The following is a 26,711-nucleotide window of genomic DNA, read 5'->3' as shown; positions in this document are numbered from 1 at the left end:
TAAGTCTCCAATCCCCACAATCTTTCCTTTAGCACCATCCCCAAATGTAACATAACTTTTGGCATAAGGTCTGACATTTCTTAGAAAATTGTCCATCCCTGTCATGTGACGAGAACAACCACTATCAAAGTACCAATCTTCACTGGAGGATGCTCTTAAGGAGGTATGGGCTATTAGACCTAAGCATTTTGGTTTCCACTCCTTCTTGACCCCTCTCAAGTTTGAACTAGGTTGATGTTGTCTAGGTACACCATACAGATCATAACAAACAGATGATTTATGACCCTGTCTGTGGCAAAAATGACACTTCCAACGGAGATTCTCTTTTACCGAGTCAGTTTTAGGATGTTGTACAGAATGTTCCAACATTGGACCTCTATCAGTGACATTATCTGCTATAAATGAGGGGACAAACTTAATTTTCTTTACTAGCTTTCCCTTCTTGGCCTTATGATAGTGTTCTAAAGCCTGACTATAGCTACTGTTTTGTTGTTCCTGTTTCAGGTGTTCATGTGTAAAGCCTATGCCATTTGGTTTGCCTATCACTTGACCTTCTAACATCCTATCTAGAATATCAGTTCCAGTGGTCATCATTCTAACTTGTTTAAGGACATTATCAAGTTGAGAAGTAACATTACCTCTTTGTTTAGATCAGAGATTTTAGCCAGATGACCAATCCTTTCTTCCTGAAGATGATTAATGATTTCCTCCTGCTCCATCACATGCCTGGAAGTGTTATCATCATGAATGTCTTGATAACCACGAGGCACAGTTACTTTCTCATAGTCAGAATCTTCATTTTCAGACTCAGGTTCCAGTCTTCCAGTCATAGCACTGACACGTTTAGCAGCATCACTATCAACATCTCCATCTGTTCCTTCATCATCAGACCAGGACACAATCATCCCTTTCTTTTGCTTCTTGAGAAAAGTTGCACATTCAGTTTTGATGTGACCATAAGCTTCACACTCATGACACTGCACACCTTTGTATCGGCTGTTTTTCTCTTCATTTTTATCATACCTGTGATTACCTTGTTGCCTGTCAGTGTTCGATCTGATGTTCCGCCCATTACCTCTGGATCTGCTACTTACTTGTTTGAGAATCTTGTTAAACTGTCTCCCCAGCATTACAAAGTCCTCTGACAGATTCTCATCCTCTATGCACTCTTCCAATCCTTCATCATCAGTTGTGTTTGCTGTGAAGTCTATGCCTTCTCCCTTCTTCTCAGATCTGTTATCAACAACAAGCTCAAATTTTTGAAGAGAACCTATGAGCTCTTCCACCTGCATGTTGGATACGTCTTGGGCTTCCTCAATGGCTGTGACCTTCATGTCAAATCTCTTTGGCAGAGATCTGAGAATTTTTCTCACCAATTTTTCATCTGACAGTTTTTCTCCAAGAGAGTCAAAGGAATTGGCAATGTCAAGGACATTCATGTAGTAATTCTGTATAGTCTCATCCTCTTGCATTCTTAGACTTTCAAACTTGGTCGTCAGGAGTTGAATCCTTGAGCTCTTCACCTTGGAGGTACCTTCATGAGCTGTCTTCAGGATGTCCCAAGCATCTTTGGCAACATCACACTTTTTGATAAGTCTGAACATATTTTTGTCCACTCCATTGAAAAGGGCATTTAGGGCCTTGGAGTTTGCAAGAGACAGTTCATCTTCAGGCAGTGTCCACTCATAATCTGGCTTCAAAACCTTGGTTTTGTTGCCATCTTTGTCAAGAACAACTGGATGTTCCCAACCTTTCATCACAGCCTTCCAAGTCTTGCTGTCAATAGACTTGAGATAGGCACTCATACGTGACTTCCAGTAGTCATAGTTTGTTCCATCTAGTAACGGTGGTCTGTTAACGAAACCTCCTTCTTTCTCCATATTGCCAGAATAGATCTCATATGGATCTCACCCAATAACAGGCAGGGTGCCTGCTCTGATGCCAATTGTTATTCTGGCACGTTAGACTTACGATATTCCAAACGATGTTCCAACACAGTACACAGTAATACCAGATGTTGTATATGATGTTTAGAACATTAAGCTGACAGACATAAACATAATAAAGTAAATGAACAGACAGGAAAGAAAAGAGGCACAAAGAAATTGTTAACCCAGTTCAGTGCAACGTCACCTACTCTGGGGGATACCAAGCCAGGAAGGAAATCCACTAGTGTAGTCCGTATTCAAAAGCTCTCAGCAAACCTCGTTTGCACTTGTGACCTAGGACCTACCCCAACTAGACTTCAACCAAGGAACTCCTAGATCTGAGATCCCATCTCACTCCCTTACAACTGATCACAAACCACTGTGATTCCTAAATTACAGACTCAAATCAAATGAGGTTACCCTAAAAAATAACAACTTGCAACTTTGCTTAAAAGCTTAGATGCAGTTCACAATCTACCTAGCTCCTTGCTTAAAAGCTTCGGAGTAGTGTACAGTATTACAACTCAAAGCACAATCCTAAACATGCATCAAGATGATACACGAAAGGCTCACAAGATATAAGACTCAAAACCTAAACAAAACTCTATTTTGTAAACCAATGTCTTGAATAATTCTTCAGGTCTTGCAGCCTTCTTTATATACTGAAGCAAGGCGTGTCATTCCTTCAATCATGCTTCAGATCGGATCAGTGACTTATTGATTAAGCAACATGGACGGATATGGAAACTCCTAGAAAGTAGGCTCATTAAAAGTCACCTTAAAAATACTTTCCTAAGTCATTTTAACAATTCCTTAAGAAATCACATATGTTCTGATCTCATCATAATTGCACACGGTTCAGACCAACTCAAGCTGGCGTGGATTCCTTCAATCAAGCAAGCGCGTGCGTAAACATAGGCAAATCATAGAACGTACAGACCAGGTCTGGATGTTGGAACATTGTGTTCCACATCTGAAGTGAATATTTGTTTTAGGCAAAAGTGAAGCCAACATACAAATATCCAACAGTTAGGTTAAGCACTCACAAAAAGTCTGTAACACTTCAGCACAAGGGTACATAGTGGTTTCAGGTCATCTTGTTACATACAACGTTTGAATGGTGACAAAGCACTCGATTCCAACATCTAGGGTACATTGTGGTTTCAGGTCAAAGGGTGGAATACACCATTATCACTATGAGAATATCTTATGACATTTTTCATAACTTTTACTATGTAGTATTCTCATGGTGGGTCAATCCAGTATAAATATTACTCCTAATATTTATACCTATGTGAAGACATGATAACTCTTTATCTATGATCCGTGAGATGTGATCATCGGTCTACCCACATAATAGTCTGTATGCTTTAATGTTATCCCTTTTCACAATAAAGTTTGACTACGGATACTTTAAGAATAACGTCCTTATGTTTAATGGGGTCTCACAATTAAGTTATACTTAATGTTCCATTAAACGGACTAACTATTCTAGGGACTTTGTTATTTTGAAACATAACAAAATCAAAAAAGAAATGCCTTTTTATTATATACTCACAATATATATTTATATCAATATCATGATACAAAGCTAAACACAGTCAATATAGATTGGCTATTAGGTCTTACTTCAACAAAAATAACCAAATATATGCATTCTGGATTATGTAATCCGAATTTACATAGGGTGTAAATGTAGTTCGGATTACATAATCCGACATCATTCAACATATGATTCTTTTGTATGGACCACATTTCACCAAGAGTTTATGTGGTCCACAACATCCGGGGACCTCTATAAATAAGTGCTCTCCGGTTTTCAGCTTCAATTCCAGCAAAACACACAAACACACCAAAGAAAACCATGCAAATTTTTGTCATTAAGCTGAGGATCTTTCTCACGCGATCGCAAATCGATAGCTCTCTATTTGACTACGTGATGAAGATATTCAATATGCTGTCAAAAATACAAACAAACACACCAAAGAAACCATGATTTTTTTGTCATTGTGTTGATGATCTTTCTCATTTTATTTTAAATATATAGCTTTCTATATAACGGCATGATAAAGATCCTCAGTATGCTGTCAAAAATACAAACAAACACACCAAAGAAACCATGAAATTTTTTGTCATTGCATTGAGGATCTACCTAATGTTGTCGCAAATAAATAGCTTTCTATTTGACAGCATTATTTAGATCTTCAACATGTTGTCAAAAATGTTGCTCTCTATTTGAATAGCAGGAGGTTTGCTATGAGCTAAATCTTGCTGCATTGGCGATAGAAATATCCCAGTTGGCAAGGCAGCAAGATCTAACTCAAAATAATCATCTTGAAACACCTTGTTGCAAATATGAATCCGAAAAGGTTTTTATGAGCTCGATCCAGTTGGCCTTCCGATAGATATATGTCAGTTGGCAAGCCAGCTGGTTCGAGTTCAAAAGCACATCTTCGAACATCAAAAGCACATCTTCGAACACCATCCTAGAATATTTTGTTGTTTATGTTTGTTTTAAGCTGCTTACTTGTTTTTTTTTTATGAATTTATTAATTATTTTTTATGTCACATTCCATGAAAACTCTCTAAAAAAACCTCCAAATAGGCATTCTGGTGCAGTTCAGATCATATAATCCGGAATGATTTTGTCATTTATGGATTATATAATCCGAACTACCTCAGTTATTTTTGGAAGGTGCGTTTCACCAAAGGTTTGGCCGGTTAGTGGAGTTTTAATGCTTTTTTTGGACGGTTAGCACCACAAACATGTTTTCATTTACTATACTTATGACCTAGGACTTGTTTTAGGCTATAAATAGGCTTGTATCTTCAACAAATTCCTTTATTCTTCACTTCACCTATTTTCTTACATTTTCTTCAAAAAAATTTAGTTTTTTAGGAGTGTTTGTGGTGTCATGGTCATTGTTGACTGTTTAAATAACCCCTGCAATTGCTTTGCAGCTTATGCAGGGGTTATATAACGATCAACAAAGACCTTTGACTTCAATGAAAACACCAAAAATCTCATATCGAAACTGTCCGGATTTTGTGTTCCGAAAATCTCTAACAATCTGGTTCGGATTACATAATCCGGTCCAGGGGTATATTTGGTTTTTTCAGGGTACGCGAGAAACAGGCAGAGTGGGAAAAGTAATAGTCTAAATTTTATGCATGAGTTTGACCTTATGAAATCCTAATAGGGCCTGCTAGCCTGTTAAAAAGTTTATTTCATATGAACATCTTTAAATAACTAATGCGATATAAGTTTAAATAGACTAGCAAACTAATAGATCAACGAGATTAAATTCATTTTTGCTATTTAACATGAATTTTTAGAAAACTTGACTACAAATTATATCATATTTCAATACTAGTTTATAATCATATATTTAAATATGTGAAAAAACAATGTATACTAAAAAGCTTAAATTAATGAAAATCTTTATAAATTTATAATTTAATTCAAGGTACAAAATATAATATAATAATAAATAATATTATTCATATTTACTTAAGTAGGACGGCCTAATAGGTCTAAGATGATTTTTTTTTAATTGCATGTGGCTTAGCCTTTTAAGTTAAACAGATTTTTAAAAAGTTTAGGCCTTCTATATTTAGGAAAAAATCACATGGTTGCATTCATCAAAACATTAATTCCTTCAACAACTAGTAAATAGATAAAGGGTGAAAGAGGGTCTCCTTGACGAAATCCTCTTTCAATTTTAAACTTATCGTTCCATGATCCATTTCGGCCAAAGGGTAGGAAAATTCATTTTTAACATCACCGTTTCAATGTATTTCCAATCAACCGAGTCAAAAGCTTCCTAAAAGACAACTTTAAACTCTTTTTTAACCTCTGAGCATCATCCACAACTTCCTTTCCCGTTAGAATTCCATCCAAAGTTTGTCTACCTTAAACAAAGGGTAGTTGGGAGTCTAAAATTACACTTCCAACTACTTTCCTCAATATGTTAGATAAGACCTTAGATAGAACTTTGTGCATGCTTTCTACCATTGATATCGACCTAAAATGAGAGGGCCTTTGCGGACATTCAACCTTAGGCTCTGTTTGGATTGATGGAACATAACGGAATATAATGGAATGGAATGAAATGGAGCGGAATGGAATAAAAACTACATTCCATTGTTTGGGTATTTTACGACGGAACGGAACAAACTTTTTATTCCATTGTTTGGAAAGTGGGTGGAATGGAACGGATTATACAATTTTTATTCCAATATTACCCTTATATAACTATTACGTATGATTTTTTTTAAGGAACTATTAGATAGAATTAAAATAATTAAATCTTAAAGTTCTCATTTTCTCTTGGATTTTTACACTTTCTGATTTTTGAATTTAATTAGTTTAATATGTATGAAGTTTTACTATTGTTTTTATCTGAAATGTAATCTAACATATCGAAAATTCATGGTTTGGCAGAAGTGATGCACTTGTTTTTTAATAAAGACATAAAACTGAGTTTGGCTGATAAAAAATTAACACATGAAAATGAGTTTTTAATAAAGACATAAGAAATAATAACACATGAAAAATGTAAATTAACTCATTGAAAATGAATTGTCTGGCTGATGACGTGATGCACCATTTGAGAAATTGTCATGGATGGAGAATTTAACACATGAACAAGAAACAGGAACAAGCAATTGAGAAACAACAAGAGACATGAGAAATAAAGTGGGATGGATAACTATTTCAGTGATGCAAAAAACAATAGTAAAACTATTTCAGGGATAAAAGAGTAATTATAAAATTAAAATGTTCCATTCTATTACATACACCCCAAATTGGGAGGAATGAAAAATAGAAGAAAATGGTTGTATGGGATGGAATGGATTCCATTGTATTCCATACCATTCCATTCATTTTAAACAAATCCAAACAATGGAACATGACTCTATACCACTCCAGTCCATTCCGCTCCATCATATTCCATCAATCCAAACATAGCCTTAGGAATAAGGGCTACTAAAGTGTTGTTGATACCTCTCGACAATTTTTCGTCATGAAACGCATAAAACCATCTTTTAAATAAACCCTAAATTTTTATGAAAGAAAAACTAATTCTGTCAGGTCAAGGACTCCTAAGACTATCATAGTCTCACATCGCTTGTTTAACTTCCTCGAGGTTGAAAGGTCTAATTAACTCTCTACTTTGCAAAAGCTTCAAAGATTTAAAGTGAGGTTATCAATCCTTGGACCATATATTGTACCTGACTGAAAGTGGGAAGATAAATGGTTGAAAACAACTTCATAGATACCCATTATTCCCTCCACTTGAGCCTCATCAACTAATAAAGAAATAATAGCATTCACACGCCGACGGAGGACATGATTCCATGAAAATTTTTGGAGTTATTAGCGTCCCCCACTTTTAACCACATTATTCTGGATTTTTGCAAAGTTTATTAGTATTTAGTTTAGACAAAGTGAACAAATTGGAAGTTAGTGAATGCAGCTCCTCTAATTTTTTTTTTTTAAACAAAAGGGAGTGCAACCAGGAAGGATGCAACCCTAAATATATATATATATATATATATATATATATATATATATATATAAAATCAAAAAAGAGAAACAAGGAGCAAAGAAACAAAAGGAATGAGGGGGGACATAAAACCAAAACCCTCAAAAGAGGTTAGCAAAACCTAAAATTAGGAAAACCAGTCTTATTCTTTAGAAATTCAACATTAACCTGAGAAGGTGCATTGTTGAACCAAGAATAAGAAGCCAGAGTTAAACCTAAGTTAGCAAGTTGATCTGCACAGTGATTACCCTCTCTATATATGTGAGAAACATTGAAATTAAACCTAGATAAAATGAAAAGACAATTGTCCCACCTATTTCTTAGGGACCAAGGAACTATGTTAGAGGACTTGAACGCCAAAAAAACAAGCATGGAATCCGTTTCCAACCAAAGGTTATGCCAATTCTTAACATGAGCAATTTCAATTGCTAACATAGCTGCAATAAGCTCAGAATGAAGAGCGGTAGAGAGTCCCAAATTGACAGAGAAAGCGCCTAGAAAATCAGCGTTAGAGTTTCGGAAAATCCCTCCACAAGCTGCCAAACCCGGATTACCTTGAGCTGCCCCGTCAGTGTTACACTTAACCCAGTTAAATATTGGGGGAGACCAAATGACTTCTTTGATGTTATAAGATTTTGGAGGATTGATCTTTACATCAAATTTTTTGAGAATAACAAATTCAGCAATAGAAGAACTAGTTGCTAGCGAAGAGCTATTACCTGAGAAAGATGTTCCTGTAATAATAAGATTAATAGCTGAGGCAACCTTGATTCTCTTATCATTAAATCTACTTTGGTTTCTGCAGTGCCAGATTGTGTTGAAACAATATATGATGGCAGCCAGAATGACAATTTTACAATGCGGGGACCAACTTCTATCAGAGATTCTGATGATGTCCAAGAAGGATGTTAAGTTGCCATTAAGGTTGAGCAAGGAGCCGAGCCAATGCCATATATCAGTAGCAAACGGGCAGTCAATGAACAAGTGCTTAGAAGTTTCCTGCGCAGCACCACACAGATTACAAATGGAAGGTAACAAACATCCTCTTTTGGAGAGATTGTCATCGGTGGGTAATTTGTCAAGAATTAATCTCCACACTAAGAAAGATTTGGAAGGGGGAATAGCAGCGTGCCATATCATATTGGGCCAGCTCAGTGATTGAGGATGATTAGAAGCATGGAAAGAGTAAGCATCTTTGAAAGATAGAGAACCATCATGAGAATTTTTCCATATCAGTTTGTCATCTTTTGGAATCAAAGGAATCGTTGTAGAAGAGAGTTTCTGTTTGAGAGTGGGGTAAGCAGATATGAGAGATTGAGGCACGTTCCATTTGGAACCCATTATATAGGTGTCAAGATGAGATTGGAGGAGATGATGGAGATGTTCAGGAATATTAAGGGCAGTAATTAAAGGATCTCCACACCAAGGATCCGTCCAAAACTTGATAGTTTGACCATTACCAATTTTCCACAAAACATTGTCCATAAGAGAGTTAAATTTGTGCTTGGCACTGCTCCAAATTGAAGAGGAGATATGATAACTGATGGATTTGTTGTTTCTTAAGACCCTGCTTCTCATAAGTTGAGTCCATTGCAGCTCGGATTGGAGAATGTCCCAACAGTTTTTGAGATTTCCTGCTTCATTAATATGACTTAGGTTTCTCAAACCCAGACCTCCCTCCTTGAGAGGTGTACACACTTTATGCCAGGCAACTGTAACTAATTTTCTTTGATTTACATCACCAGACCATATGAAGTTTCTCATCCATTTTTCCATATCCTTTAAAAGTTTAACAGGCCAAGAATAGATGGAAAGACAGTGAAGAAGCATACCTTGAACTACACTCTTCACTAATTGCACTCTACCAATAATGGAGAGAAGAGATGCTTTCCAAGCTGAGAGCTTGCTTTTAACTTTATCAGCAAGAGGTTGAAAATAAGCATATTTTGCCTTGCCTTTGAAGATTGGAACACCTAAATAGGTAAATGGAAGAGTTCCAATTTGAAAGCCTATTTGATTAGCAATTTGATTCAGTCTTGAAGTAGAAATGAAACCTGCAAAAATAGAGGATTTTTGAGGATTGACCAATTGCCCAGAGGCTTCAGCATAATCCATAAAGGCTTTCTTGAGAGCTTTGATGTTTGAATTTGTTCCTTTACAAAAAATCATCATATCATCAGCATATAGAATGTGTGAAGGTATTTGAATATCTCTGGTACCATTGATAAGCTTGAGGTCTCCCTCCCTAACCAACTTGGTTAATCTTCTGCTTATAACTTCTTCAGCAAGACAAAAAAGAAGAGGTGATAGAGGATCGCCTTGTCTCACTCCTCTAGAGCAGCTGAAGTATCCATGAAGCTTACCATTAATTGAAACTGATAGCCTAGCAGATGAGAGAATGGAGTGGATCCAGTTGCAAAATTTACTACAAAAACCAAAACTTTTTAGAACATTGAGCAAAAAATTCCAGTCAAGAGTGTCAAAAGCTTTAGCAATATCTATCTTCATGGCCAAGTTTCCTCCAAAAGATTTTTTGTTCAAAACATTGATAGCTTCAGAGGTTAGGCAGATGCAGTCCTTGATGCTTCTTCCTTTGATGAAACCTCTTTGTTGTGTGGAAATGATAGCAGGCATGATTTTAGAGAGCCTATCTGCCAGAATCTTGGAAATGAGCTTGAATTTGAAATTTGCAATGGCTATTGGCCTAAAATCAGTCACCTTCTCTGCATGGTTAGTTTTAGGAATAAGAACAATATTATTTGAATTAAAATTTGGGAGAATCCATCCATTTTTAAAAAAATCCAAGACCACATTTAAAACATCAGTTTTGATGATTTCCCAAAAATTTTGATAGAATAGTGCTCCAAATCCATCAGGACCTGGGGCACTATCCTTGTTCAAAGAAAAAACAGCAGTATGGACTTCTTCCTAAGAAGGAATAGTGGTGAGCATGTTGTTTATCCTGTCAGTGATAAGAGAAGGAATAACTTCTTCAATCATTCCATTGTCAGTGGTATTTGAAGTTTGATTGAATAAGTTTGAGAAATGAGTGACAAAATGATCTGAGATATCAGAGGGATTAGTTAAGAGTTCATCACCATTGTGTATGGATGAGATAAGGTTGGAGGCGTTTCTGATCTTGGTTATTCTATGGAAATAGGCTGTGTTTCGGTCCCCTTGAGCATGCCACTGAATTTTGGATTTCTGTTGCCAGAAGGTTTCTTCAATGTTTAAAGCATGTTCCAATTCAATCTGGGCAGCTTTTTCTTGATCAAGAAGGTCATCAGTAACCCCTATAGAGTCTAGTTGATCTTGAATAAAATCAACTTTTTGAGTAGCATTTTTTACTTTAACATGCACATCACCAAAGGTATTTTTGTTCCAAGATTTTAAGGCAGTTTTGAGATTTTTGAGTTTTTGATTAAGTATGAACATGGAGCAACCTACAACAGGGGTATTCCAACTATTCCTAACAAGTTCTAAACAATCATGGTGAGAGAGCCAAATTTTAAGAAATTTAAATTGGGAAGCAAAAGAGCAGTCATCATTTTTAAATTCTAAAAGGATTGGAAAGTGATCTGACCTAATTTTGGTTAAGGTAGATGCAAGAACCAGGTTACAGGAAGCATACCATTCTTGGTTACAAATAGCTCTATCAAGCCTTCTTTGAATGTTGAATCTCCCTCTTCTTCCATTGGTCCAGGTAAAGTCTGTACCTCTTGTGTGAATGTGAATGAGATTGTTAGAGTTTGACCAGTCTTGGAAATCTTTCATAGCATTATCAGGAACTCTATATCTGCTTCTTTGTTCATGAGCTCCCAAAATTGTATTGAAGTCTCCTAAACAGCACCATGGAAAATTGTTAGAATTTTGGACTGATTGAAGCTTCTCCCAAAGATCTTTCCTTTTCAACCGACAGTTTGAAGCATAAACTCCAGATAAAGTAAAACATTTGGCATTTAGAGTAATTTGAATAGATATATGTTGATCATCCATATTAATAAGAGTAGGGGATAGGGTTTTGGAACAAAAGCACCACAGGTTTGGCATCAAATTCCCTCTATCATTAACACAGAAAACTTTCATTCCCACTCTGTCTAACCAACGCTTAGATAAATTGTCAATATGCATCCAAGGCTCAGCAATAAAACAAATATCAGGTCTATGCAAAAGTAAAAGCTTTTTAAGAGCTAACTTAGTTAGGGAGTTAGCTAATCCCCTCAAATTCCAGAAGAGGCACTTCATTGGGAAGGTTTGGAGGTTCCAACCTTTGATCTGGTAGTGTAGCTGCCCTTGATAGTTGCTGCTTTCTGCACCTTCTTAGTGCCTTTTGAAATGACCTGCTGAAAACCATCATCATCAACTTCTGTATTAATCAAGAGCTGCATGTTTTTTGGAGATGAAACTTGATGACTCACATTAACTAACTCAGGATAAAGCAATTGCAATTCAAAATGTTCAACCTGAATAGTAATATTCCTATCTAACTCTGCCATATTCGCCCAAGAAGCCTTGAGAAAGTCTATGTCATGTTGTGCCAAATCCTGCTTTGTTGCGACACTGTCTTCACTATGATATTCAACTTCCTGATCATCTCGAGATTTTGTGTTTTCAACAAACTCAGAACCCTCACTGCTGCCCTCTTGCGCTTCTGGTACTTCTGGAGTAACCTCTGTAGTTTTCTTTGAAAATGCTGAGTTGTGAGCTTCTATTGCTTCATTAATTTCTTTCTCTAATTCAACATCTTCTATGTTTCTATCTGGAGACTTAACAAGCGTGCTATCCACCATTATAACTTCAGGGGGCTTAGAAATCCATTCCTTTTTGTCCTTAGCCTTCCCCTGCATTTTATGGGGACCTTGATTCACCTCATGAGCTCTTAGTTTCTTACACACTCCTATGTGATGTCCAGCAATTTGACAGTTAGTGCAAAAGTGTGGTATGGTTTCGTAATCAATATCTACAAAGAAAGCGAACCCTTTCTTTCAACCCAAATTCTATGAATCAATTCCTTGTTTAAATCCATATCAACGAGTACACGAGCATAGTGACCAAAAGTTCTCTCCATTCTAGGTTTACTAGTGATAGTGTCAGTACAAATGGGAGAACCAACTCCACTAGCAATTGCAAATAAAATACGTTTTCTCCAATATTCCTGCGCCAGACCATAAATTCTAATCCATACCTGAGCGGTTGTTTGATGTTGCGTGCTAGGGCTGAAATCTTGGGACCAGGCAAAAAGCTTCAAAAATCCAGAGTTTAGAGTCCATGAACCAACAGAACGAACCCTTCTCTGATCTTCAATGGATGAAAAGGTAAATTCGTAAAAACCTTTCCCAATCGATGTAATACCCCACTTACCAAGAGATTTCCAGAGAATCTGCAGTTTGGTGCGCAAGCTATCAACTGATAATGGGGCTGACCCTTTAGGAAGGATGACTCTCCCGTGCAAAGCGTGTTTGCATTCTTCAACACCTGCGATACACTCCTCTTCTGGAATTTCAATGGTAACTCTGTCCCCTTTTAAGCAAGGTTGGGGAAGCTGAGATAATGGAACATCACAAACGTTGCCGAGAGCTTGAGCAAACGTTTTAAGCTGCGTTTTAGGAACCGGTACGGAAGGGGGGTTAGATTGAGGGTTTGGGATTGAAATCGGAGGTGAGTCATCATCTGAAATCAGACAAGGCCAAGGAATAAGGTGATTGTTGTTGGTTGATTTGGACATGATCGGTGATTGTAGGTAGCTGGAAGGAAAGGTTACGTTAGAAAAAGGAAAAGGTAAAGTGATGATGAACAGTAACAGATCTCTCAAAATATCGCCAGAGCATATTCACTCATCCCTCAAAATTCTTCTTCTCAAAGCTCCTCTAATTATTTAGCCTCTAGATCAAAATCTTCTCCTCAAGTGTCAAGAGTAGATATGCGATCTTTTACCTCACATATACGACCTTCTAAGTTTTGAGAGTGTTGTTGGTATCAAATCTTCATACAACCTGTAATAATTATAAGCTTTTTCTATAGCACAAATCCTCTCAAACCATCCACTTGAAAAAGAGGAGTGATATTTTGACAACCAAAATCAAACAACTTTAATGACAACCTTTTTTTCTCTCATCTTATTGGACAATAACAATGGAGAGAGAAAAAGGAAGAGAGAGAATAAAAGTATAATGTGAGTATGAGAGAGAAAGTTGTCACAAAAGTTGTTTAAAAGTGGTTGTTCAAATATCATTTCTCCTTGAAAAAAAGTTCCACTTTTCTTGAACAATCTGTTTATAATCTGAAAGAGCTGCCCACCATTGGAGATTGTGTTGAGGGCGTGGACCCCAATTCTTCTCATAAATGGTCAAAGAGATTGGACAATGGTCAGATAAACCTGTAGACAAAGCACTTTGAACATGATTGGGCCATTGCACACATCAATCCTTTGATAAACGAAATCTTTTGAGGTGACTCATAGAAAGGTCATCACCCTGATACCAAGTAAAACGCCTACCACAAAGGGGACCAGGATTCCATGACTTTTGGGCGGGAAAAGTCATGTGACTTTCAACAAATCGTGTCCGTTGAAATTTTTTTAACGAACCAGATTGTTCCATTTTGTTTTATCCTTTTAAATCGGTTATTTAAAAAAGCGATTTTAAAAAGTTTTTGTCTTTTTCTGAAAAATAATATTTTTATTTTTATTTTTAATTTCATTTTTATCCCTTAGGATTGTATTACTGGCTCTGATACCAGGTTGGACGCAGAATCGCCAGCGGAATTTTGTCGAACTTGATTTAACATTTGTTCGATTTTGATTAACCCTTGAAATGGTTTTAAGAGTGTTTTAGCTCTTTCTTTTTGGGTGTTAGTAAGATTTTCTAAATCTTCTATTTCTCTTAGTAAATCATCAATATATTCTATATGATAAGCTACAAATTCTTTGGAATGAAAAAGAATCTGTCTTAAGACAATTCTTCTATGATAAAATTCTATATCAGAGACTATGTTCTCTAATCTTTCTTTAAAGAGTTTTAATTCTGTTATAAGACCCAAACCAGGCATTATAGAATTTTTTCTAATGATTATTCAAATTCAATTAGTTTTTGAGATGGCCATAACAGGGTTGTGGCTCTTTCTTTTTGTATAACAGAAATATTTTCTGTTTCTTCTAATTCTTCTATCATTTCATCTATATATGAAATTTGTAAAATCATTAAATCATGAATTCCCCAAATTGTGTTCTTCATTTCTATTCTTAAGAAATTTTCTTCTATTTTATTAACTATGCTATCTAGTTTTATTCTGAATAACCTTAATTCATTTTTTATTGTTATTCCTGGCATTATAATTTTCTATTAATTTTTAAAAGTTCAGTTTTTATCTCTGATAAAGTTTTATCAAACTTTTTCTTTTCATTACTATCTAATGAAGTTCTTGCTGGTAAAAACCTTGGTTCACTAGTACTTTCTTCTTGTTTTAGAAGAGGTATTCTCTCTATTGTCATAATAGATTTTGATCTTTTTAATGGTTTTAGAATTGGTGATTCTAACTTTATTAGTGGTGCAAATAGCTCATCTATTTGTATTTTTTCTTTTCCACTAAACTCTACACTATAATGAGAGTTACTTAAAGCATAGTTCATTTTATAACTTATACTAAAAGGATGATTTCCTGGTCTCATAAGGTTTTGATCTTTAAGTTTATAATGAATTACTAAAGATCTGTTCAGATCTATATCATTTAGACTTAAGCCTATTTGTAAATTTATATCAAATTTTATTTTTCCACCTATTAAATTTCCTTCACCTTGGGTTATTAGTGAATGTTTTTTATCCATCCTAGCGTCTTCTATAAGAAGTTCTAGTTCTGAGTTTATTCCTTTCATAAAAGTACTTTTTATGATTATCTGGATAGTTGATATATGAATATATCCTATCTTCTGTCTTTTTTCTAACGATAAATGTTTTAATCTATTATTAATTTGTTCTTCGTCTATTATGGATATTACAACAGACCCATCTGTTGATTCCATTGGTATAGGTATTTCTCCTACCATAATTCCATATTTTAATATATTTTCTCTAGATAGTTTTTCTTTTATTAAAGAAAAAACATTCTTTTGTTTAAAATTTTCTTCAGGTTTTAAGGTAAAATCTACCTTTTCTATATGATCTATTAATACATCTGCCATAAAATCAGATGAATCTTCTTTTTTCATGCTAAATTCCATTATGAAATGTAAATGTTATAAAGTATTTAAGATCATACCTGACTTTGCCTTGAATTTTTGATGATTCTGATCTTTCGATCCTTTGTATTTTGAAATAATCTCTCGATTATTGATATTGAAATCCTTTGATTTGTTTATGACAACTTCAAATTCTGCGAAGCCCTTTCCCACAATGTTTTTCACAAACTAAAGGTACTTACTTCATTGATTTTAGTTGTCTTACAAGTGAGCATCGAGGCTCTTATTTATAGGAGGAAAGGACTTACAGAGTAGGTCACATGTTGTAACACCCCGTTTTCCCAACGTAAAAATTTCATAATTAAAAATCAGAGTAATTCAACTTTAAACGGAATGCTACACTTCTTAAAAATTCATAAACTGAATAAATAACAATTTATTCTTCAAAATCATTTAACATAAGTAATTCAAAACTTCGCAGCGGAATTAATTCATTCAACATAAAAAGTCTTTGCCACGCAGGCCTCATCAGAAAATCTCATAAGTCTTAGTTCAATATTTATTCATAAAAGTTCATAAACAATACGTAAGGAATAGAAGTAAAGACATAATCCCATCCCGTTACGTATCAGAGCACCTAAGACACACTTGTGAGGAGTCCACTCACGACCGCAACTAATCCTGGTTACCTGCAAGTTACCCATACGAAGAGCAACATTTCCAAGCAGAGGGGTGAGATTTCTCAAACAATAATATAAATCATATAAATCATATAAAGTACATTCAACAACTTAAACATCTTATAATTCATTAATCATATCTAACAACTTAAACTTTCTTAACTAGTGTCACTATTCTTCCTATATTAGTCATATACTTCATCTTATATTATCAATAATATCACATACATCATCACATATCATCATTAGTAAACATGTAGCATCATATCATAAATCACATAGCATCATACCATAAATCACATAGCATCTTATCATAAATCACATAGCATCTTATCATAAACAACTTCATAATCAATCATCATAAACAACTTCGTAATCAATCATCATACACATCATAATCATTCATCAACTTAAGCATCATAATCATTCATAAAGCACTTCATTAATAGCTCATCAACTTGACATCTTAACATCTTAACATCTCGATAACTTGACATCTTAACAACTTGACCTGACAATGCATCTAAACTCGACTATGCAACTCTTAACGTCTTAAACCATCTTTGATCATCATGAAAATGCAAATGCATGTGGTACCATTTTAGGGCATAAGCCCTCATCATCGTGGTTGAGCATAAATATACTCCTAGGACATAAGCCCTCATCGTCGTGGTTGAGCAAAAGCTCCATCGTCGTGGTTGAGCAAAAAGCTCCATCGTCGTGGTTGAGCAAAAGCTCCATCGTCGTGGTTGAGCAAAAGCTTCAGGGCATGAGCCCTCATCTTTAAATGAGTATGCATGGACTCAACATCTTACGTCTTAGAAACTTTATGAACATCTATGACATCCTAACATCTTGATATCTTGACAACATAACATCTTAACAACTTGATGACTTCATAACGACTCGACGACTTAACAACTCTTATCATCTTAACGTCTTAACATCTTAACATCTTGACAACATATGGATCACATAAATAATTCATGTCATATCATAATATAACAATATCAAATGATAATAAACAACATCTTAAAACATCATATTCATCAATCATAAACAACTTCATATAACATCGTATTTAAACATCGACAATAATTCACCATGTATCTTTGTAAAAACATAATAAATTATCCACAACATATTTTCATGTCAAACCAAAGCTACTGGAAAGATATCACAAACATCAACAACTTTCATGTTTAGAACAAAGATCAATTCAAAACAGAAACATATGAACAAAACGCAAAAACATGAAACAGAGAATGCTGTCACCGTACAATTTCGCTAAGACCTCCCTGTAGTATTTTAATCATAACTCAAAGACCAAACATTATTTTCACGTAAAACCAGAGCCACTAGAAAGCTAACAAAATTATCTAAAACTTTCATGTTCACGCCTAAGACCAATTCTGTACCGATCAATACCAGTTTTTATTTTAAATTCGGAAAAGTTGTGCAGAAAGTCCATAAAAATTCACTGTGACCTATATGCAGTAATTTGACCATAACTCAAGCTCTATAAATCCTATTGACGTGAGACCAACGACATTAGAAAGCTAACATCCATACCTACAACTTTTGTGTTTACAGCTAAACCCAATTCGGAATTTAAACTTGTCAAACTGAGACAATAAAAACGCGTTTTGCACATTGACAGCAAAATCGCAGTTCAGCTGCGATTTCGCTTTGGGAAAATCTTTTCCACTTCTTATTCGATCCAATACTCTCCAAACTTGATCCTAATCATTACTCTATGATTGCCCTATCATTAGAACACTAATTATTCATCAACTTACTGTATGCAAATTCAAAGGGTTCTCAAATCTATTAACAACCTATTACAATTATTAAACCCTAATTCTTAAACTCACCAACATCTCATGTTATTTCATGGTTTTAACCTCAAAACTACATCCAATAATCATCCTATGGGTTATCTAAGGACTGTATACAATTTCTACATCAATTCAACAAGTTTTCATCATCTAATCATCAAATCTCTCTCAAAACCCTAATTCTCAAATTCTCACAAACTTTCCCCAACTTGTTAGATGCAATCTAATGATTTAACAACTTAATATTAATGCAAGATAGTCTCACCCTCACCTTAGATTAATTCTTGAATCAGTGGCAGCGTTCTTCTTTCCTAAGGTCTTCTCCTCTTCTCTTGACTTTTCTCTCCTCTTCTCTTCTTTCTTGTTCTCCTCTTTTCCAAAAAGCGGTTTCCGGTAAACTCTTTCTAACCTAAGCTTCTCTATTTATAATACTAAACTCTCTTCCTAAATCTATTTTGGCCCAACAACTTATTCTTCTTTCTATTCTAACCCCCTTCTTATTTCTCTTACACCTCAAAACTACTCTATTCCTCATAATCTTATTTATTTCTAAATTAAATATATCTCTCACAAATAACAAATATATTTCTACACCAAATAACAAATATATTTCTAACAAATAACAAATGTATTATTCTATTAAATAACAACATATAACATAACAAAATATCACTCATCAAAATAAATCGACTAAATCATAAAAAGACATCTAATCTCAAAACTACCTCCAAATTTACTTACTCTAATAATTCTCATATTCTAATAAATAATAGAATAATGCCACATAATAAAATACTAACACCTCATATAAATAAATAAATCACATAAATAGACTCTAACTTAATAAAAATAATTAAATAAAAAGGAGGGCGTTACAACTCTCCCCAACTTAAAAGAATTTCGTCCTCGAAATTCAAAGCACAAGAGAGAAAAAAAATTTAGTTATTGCTTCTTCAAACAAAACACAAAACCACATCAAAGTTAGTCAGTTAAACATGATCACGTAAAAAACATAACTACTAACTAGAAAACATGACGACACGACACAACGACTCATCTACTTGGCCGGACGGACCGACCTGCTCTGATACCAATTGTAACACCCCGTTTTCCCAACGTAAAAATTTCATAATTAAAAATCAGAGTAATTCAACTTTAAACGGAATGCTACACTTCTTAAAAATTCATAAACTGAATAAATAACAATTTATTCTTCAAAATCATTTAACATAAGTAATTCAAAACTTCGCAGCGGAATTAATTCATTCAACATAAAAAGTCTTTGCCACGCAGGCCTCATCAGAAAATCTCATAAGTCTTAGTTCAATATTTATTCATAAAAGTTCATAAACAATACGTAAGGAATAGAAGTAAAGACATAATTCCATCCCGTTACGTATCAGAGCACCTAAGACACACTTGTGAGGAGTCCACTCACGACCGCAACTAATCCTGGTTACCTGCAAGTTACCCATACGAAGAGCAACATTTCCAAGCAGAGGGGTGAGATTTCTCAAACAATAATATAAATCATATAAATCATATAAAGTACATTCAACAACTTAAACATCTTATAATTCATTAATCATATCTAACAACTTAAACTTTCTTAACTAGTGTCACTATTCTTCCTATATTAGTCATATACTTCATCTTATATTATCAATAATATCACATACATCATCACATATCATCATTAGTAAACATGTAGCATCATATCATAAATCACATAGCATCATACCATAAATCACATAGCATCTTATCATAAATCACATAGCATCTTATCATAAACAACTTCATAATCAATCATCATAAACAACTTCGTAATCAATCATCATACACATCATAATCATTCATCATTTTAAGCATCATAATCATTCATAAAGCACTTCATTAATAGCTCATCAACTTGACATCTTAACATCTTAACATCTCGATAACTTGACATCTTAACAACTTGACCTGACAATGCATCTAGACTCGACTATGCAACTCTTAACGTCTTAAACCATCTTTGATCATCATGAAAATGCAAATGCATGTGGTACCATTTTAGGGCATAAGCCCTCATCATCGTGGTTGAGCATAAATATACTCCTAGGACATAAGCCCTCATCGTCGTGGTTGAGCAAAAGCTCCATCGTCGTGGTTGAGCAAAAAGCTCCATCGTCGTGGTTGAGCAAAAGCTCCATCGTCGTGGTTGAGCAAAAGCTCCAGGGCATGAGCCCTCATCTTTAAATGAGTATGCATGGACTCAACATCTTACGTCTTAGAAACTTTATGAACATCTATGACATCCTAACATCTTGATATCTTGACAACATAACATCTTAACAACTTGATGACTTCATAACGACTCGACGACTTAACAACTCTTATCATCTTAACGTCTTAACATCTTAACATCTTGACAACATATGGATCACATAAATAATTCATGTCATATCATAATATAACAATATCAAATGATAATAAACAACATCTTAAAACATCATATTCATCAATCATAAACAACTTCATATAACATCGTATTTAAACATCGACAATAATTCACCATGTATCTTTGTAAAAACATAATAAATTATCCACAACATATTTTCATGTCAAACCAAAGCTACTGGAAAGATATCACAAACATCAACAACTTTCATGTTTAGAACAAAGATCAATTCAAAACAGAAACATATGAACAAAACGCAAAAACATGAAACAGAGAATGCTGTCACCGTACAATTTCGCTAAGACCTCCCTGTAGTATTTTAATCATAACTCAAAGACCAAACATTATTTTCACGTAAAACCAGAGCCACTAGAAAGCTAACAAAATTATCTAAAACTTTCATGTCCACGCCTAAGACCAATTCTGTACCGATCAATACCAGTTTTTATTTTAAATTCGGAAAAGTTGTGCAGAAAGTCCATAAAAATTCACTGTGACATATATGCAGTAATTTGACCATAACTCAAGTTCTATAAATCCTATTGACGTGAGACCAACGACATTAGAAAGCTAACATCCATACCTACAACTTTCGTGTTTACAGCTAAACCCAATTCGGAACTTAAACTTGTCAAACTGAGACAATAAAAACGCGTTTTGCACATTGACAGCAAAATCGCAGTTCAGCTGCGATTTCGCTTTGGGAAAATCTTTTCCACTTCTTATTCGATCCAATACTCTCCAAACTTGATCCTAATCATTACTCTATGATTGCCCTATCATTAGAACACTAATTATTCATCAACTTACTGTATGCAAATTCAAAGGGTTCTCAAATCTATTAACAACCTATTACAATTATTAAACCCTAATTCTTAAACTCACCAACATCTCATGTTATTTCATGGTTTTAACCTCAAAACTACATCCAATAATCATCCTATGGGTTATCTAAGGACTGTATACAATTTCTACATCAATTCAACAAGTTTTCATCATCTAATCATCAAATCTCTCTCAAAACCCTAATTCTCAAATTCTCACAAACTTTCCCCAACTTGTTAGATGCAATCTAATGATTTAACAACTTAATATTAATGCAAGATAGTCTCACCCTCACCTTAGATTAATTCTTGAATCAGTGGCAGCGTTCTTCTTTCCTAAGGTCTTCTCCTCTTCTCTTGACTTTTCTCTCCTCTTCTCTTCTTTCTTGTTCTCCTCTTTTCCAAAAAGCGGTTTCCGGTAAACTCTTTCTAACCTAAGCTTCTCTATTTATAATACTAAACTCTCTTCCTAAATCTATTTTGGCCCAACAACTTATTCTTCTTTCTATTCTAACCCCCTTCTTATTTCTCTTACACCTCAAAACTACTCTATTCCTCATAATCTTATTTATTTCTAAATTAAATATATCTCTCACAAATAACAAATATATTTCTACACCAAATAACAAATATATTTCTAACAAATAACAAATGTATTATTCTATTAAATAACAACATATAACATAACAAAATATCACTCATCAAAATAAATCGACTAAATCATAAAAAGACATCTAATCTCAAAACTACCTCCAAATCTACTTACTCTAATAATTCTCATATTCTAATAAATAATAGAATAATGCCACATAATAAAATACTAACACCTCATATAAATAAATAAATCACATAAATAGACTCTAACTTAATAAAAATAATTAAATAAAAAGGAGGGCGTTACACATGTCACTTTCCTTCCAGCTAAAAAGAAAAACAAACAAAACACGCAAAAGAAAAAGTAAAAGCATTATCACATAAGGTGATAAGGTTTTTATCTAAATGGACCCCATCTGACTCAGATGATAAGGTTCCATTATTACAATTTTATTCCTACGGTCATCTACATGATGCGTGTTTAGGCTTTTCCTTTTGCCTTATCTTCAGGTACTGTGATTGTCGGTATTTTGTCTTCTTCTGCCGACACTTTCTTCTTTGCACACCATTTACATGAGTGCCCTTTGTATTTTGAAAAATATTGGCAACACTCCTGTTGTACTTCATCTGGAATTTGGTAAAGAGCATTCTCAAATCTTGAGAATAGTTCTTCATAATGAAGTGTTTGCTTGAGGTGTTCCTCTGAAACCTTCCTCTTCGAATCACAGACCATAAGACAGGTTTCTGTAGTATAGAGGACCTTATAATTAATAATGGTAGAACCATATCTAATAAGGTTATCATAAAAACGTTTCATTTGATAAATGAACGAATCTACTGTCCATCCAATACTTTCTGAATTTGGAGGTAGATAAGTTTTATTTGAAATTCCTATTTTGATGACTGTTCTTGGTCTTACAACCATAAAATTATTTTCTTCAAAAAACCATGGATAGGTTTGTTCGAACTGGAGATATATTTCTCTTCCTTTAGCAAGGAAGTCATTAAATCTCTTTGCTGTATCACCAATTTCTTTTGGAAGATCAGCCAATTCTTGGAATCTACGACCTTCTCCTTCTTCAAGATACACGGTCTTAAGCATTCCATAATCATAGAATTCTTTGAGAAATTCCTTGGATATTCCTGGAACTGTATTAGCTTTTACCTCATATATGGTATTGACTGGGTAAAAACATTCAAGTGCTAACTCTTCTTTGAAGTTTGCTAGCCATCTCCATTTTCCCATGAAATCATCAAGGGTTTTTGGCTTATTTTTTTCTTTCTGGAGATTTATTATGGATCCCACTGAAACCTTTTTCTTTGACTCCATTTTTGATGGTTGGCCAATTTCTTTAGCAATGGTCATTTCTTTATAGGAGGCTTTGTAAGCCTCTTTTGCTTCCTCCATTGTTGGATAGGATTTGTGTCTGACATTTTTGCCATTGATGTGGAGGCTTGCAATTGCCCAATTATTGTAGATGCCTTTCATTGGACCATCAAAGATGACATACACCTTCTTTGCTGGTTGTGGATCTACAGCATCGCTTGTTTCATCTGAACCATTTTTTGGCTCTTCATTTTCTTGTTCAACTTTGTCAGCCCATGACTTTTTCGTATCTTCCTCTGGCATAGAACCTGCTGAAGATGTTGATGAAAAACTTTGTTGTTCATTCAAAGCCTTTTTTTTTGTTCTTCTTTTGTTGTTGTTGGAGTTTCAACATTTATGATCTTAGTTAGACTTTCAATCATTTTAATCATCTCCCCCCTCTCTGAAGAGAGCTGTTTTAGCTTTTGGCTATGGATTTCAATCTGTTCATCCTTTTGCTTTAAGCTATTGTAAAGAACTTTTAGAGCTTGCTCCATTCTCTTGTCAGAGTATCTGCAAAACAATTGTTTTCTGATTTTATTAGTTGGATATAAGGATAGAATTGTTGGATACGCATTTGCCATCGAACAAGTCTTCCTTGTTTATGATCAACTTTTAAATTGTAGCGCCAAAATCCGCTAGCGTAAGTTGAATCAGTTCTTAGTAAAAATCTTGATGGAATTAAATCCATTCTCCATTTTCCTAAAACTTTTAAACAAGAAAGAGTTTCTTTCTTATTGATATGATATCTTGTTTCAGCATCTTTAAAAGAACCTGAAACATACTTGCATAAAACAAGATCTTTATCCTTAATTCGGATGTTATTACTTGAATAATCAAGTTTTGTATCAGTTGAAACTGATGTTTTATCTGATCGCCCATTAGGGATATCTGATTTTAACTGTGGGGTTGCGCCCACAATGGTATAGGATTGTTGTGGGGTTTCATCCTCAACATATCCACTGAGATTTAATCCCAGTTTTTGTTTACCATTAGGTAGAGCTCTCATAACTCCAGCCCAAGTAAACTGATTTGCATCAACGTTTACAACCAAAAAATCATTTTCTGTTGGGTTGTATAGTTGTGGTAAAACTTTTAATTTTTCTTTTAAAGATTTTACAGCCTCAGTATCTTTCTGTGTCCATGACCATGGCACTTTTTCAGATATCTTCTTCTGTAAAAATTTTCTATCATTTGCTAAATCTTGGAGAAATCCTTCATTAGCAATATAATTTAAACATCCCAAAAATCTTTGAATTTGTTTTCTATCCGCTAATTGGTCAGGAAAAAGTAAAAAAATTTCTTGAACATGCGGTGATAAATCGAGTTTTCCTCCTTCTCTTATAATAAGACCAAGGAATTCGATTTCTTGTTTCAAAAGTACTGACTTTTTCCTAGATAGAACAATTCCTCTATCCTTTATTCTGTTTAAAACGGTCATAACATCTTTAACATGTTGTTCTTTACTTCCTTTGGTAAAGATTAATATATCATCGATATATACAAAGCAAATATGATCAAGACCTTTAAGAGTGTTGTCCATAAATCTTTGATATATTGATGGTGCTTGTTTTAAACCAAATGGTAAAACTTTCCATTCAAAATGTCCTTCTGGACAACTAAAAGTTGTTAATGGTTTTGTTTCTTCTGATAACCTTAACTGTCAGTATCCAAATTTTGGATCTAAAGATGAAAACCAATTACATCCTCTTATTTTTTCAAAAATGTAATCTTTTCTTGGTAACTTATAAGAATCACTTATAGTTGCTTCATTAAGTTTTTTTTATAGTTAATCACCATTCGAGCTTTTCCTCTTTTTATCTCATTATGTTTTCTAACATAAAAAGCTGGGGCCGAATGTGGACTAATAGAAGCACTTATTAGACCTTTTTCTAATAATTATGCTATTTCTTTTTTAAATTCTTCCTTATCTTCTGCAGAGTAAGGGATTTTGTATAGGACCTTGACTTCTTTTTTAGGATCTTTAAGTTTTATAACAACTAAATCCTGTATTTTATTCACTATGGAGTCCAATGGATTTTCAGAACACACTTGGTCTAGATGATATCCTAGATTTTGTTCAGTTGTTAAGTAAAACTTTCTCTTATCCCACATACATCTAAGTACATTGAGATTTTCTTTAATTGCTCTTAAAATTTCATTTTTTGTTATAATGTTTGTCGTAACCAGTTCACATTCTTCTGGGTTATTTACATTAAACCATTTTAATGTTATAGTATCAAGTTCTTGAACAAAAGGACTATATAACTTTAAAAAGTTATTTCCTATTATCAAATCTATTCCAGAATCATGCTCATAAATTGATCTTATATAAAAGTATTTATCTTCAATTTTTATGAAAATATCTTTTAAAACAAACCATATCTTATGTTTTGTTTTATCGGCAATTATTATTTCTTTTGGTTTTTTTAATTCAATCCAATCTTTGGATATGGATTTCCTTCCAAAACATAGAGTTGCACCCGTATCAATGTAACCCATGATTTTCTTTTTATTCAAGATGATTTGAATAAATGTTGAATTCGGATTCCCATCTTTTAGAATCTTCCTACTTATTCAAAAATACTACTTTCATCAGAATCTATGTCTGATTCTATTGGTTCGAAACCTACATGCCAAATTAATTTTAAGTTTTCTTTTTTAGATTCTTTCTTCTTGGGACATTCATTTGCATAATGTCCTTCTTCATGGCATAACCAACATGTACATGTTTTCTTGCCTTTGGGGCATGAATTCTTTTTAGGATATTTTTTCTTTCTCCTAAAATATTTTTGTTTATTAAATTTCTTAGGAAATTTCTTTTTCCTTCTATATTCTGATTGGTCAATCTTTCTGAAGACCTTTCTTTTTCTTTTTCTAGGTTTTTTACAACCATAACTTCCTACTTTATCTTGTAGTTTATCACAACAAAAGTTTATTTTTGCATCTCTTTTAGCAATTTTATTTATACATTGTTTAAATACCCATTGTTTTAATGTAGTTATTCTAGCTCCTAGGGTATTTTCCAATCCCATCTCGTTATTTGTTTTTTCATCAAAAATTTCTTGCATCTTTATTCCTAATCCCCTTGGGAGTTTATTATAGAATAAATTTAATAAATTATATTCTATTCTTTTTGTTGGATGAATACCATAGTAATATTCTTCAAATTCACATATAAATGGATCTATTTGACACATATCACAAATTTTTAAATTAAAAATTTTATGGATCAATGTGTTTTCTAATTCCTTCTTAGCATCGATACTTTCATATCCTACAAATTCTGCTCTTAAGATTTGGTATATATAGTCTACAG

The 26,711-nt window shown here is 34.0% G+C and overlaps 2 protein-coding genes across 2 annotated transcripts; both read right to left on the bottom strand.

The window, feature by feature from the left end:
• Positions 1-10,405: 10,405 nt before the first annotated feature.
• LOC146936195 (uncharacterized) lies at positions 10,406-11,473 on the bottom strand. Its single transcript, XM_085749159.1, has one exon. It carries the CDS (start codon positions 11,471-11,473, stop codon positions 10,406-10,408), a length of 1,068 nt encoding a protein of 355 aa, XP_085605285.1.
• Positions 11,474-12,437: 964 nt separating this feature from the next.
• On the bottom strand, positions 12,438-13,202 carry LOC146936194 (uncharacterized). The gene has a single exon (XM_085749158.1). The coding sequence runs from the start codon at positions 13,200-13,202 to the stop codon at positions 12,438-12,440; it is 765 nt and encodes a 254-aa protein (XP_085605284.1).
• Positions 13,203-26,711: the final 13,509 nt, after the last annotated feature.

This window comes from Medicago sativa, chromosome 3 (assembly GCF_051527215.1).
Source record: "Medicago sativa cultivar Bolivia chromosome 3, Bolivia_mono, whole genome shotgun sequence".
Classification (NCBI taxonomy): Eukaryota; Viridiplantae; Streptophyta; class Magnoliopsida; order Fabales; family Fabaceae; genus Medicago; species Medicago sativa.
This window is presented reverse-complemented; position numbering and strand designations above follow the sequence as displayed.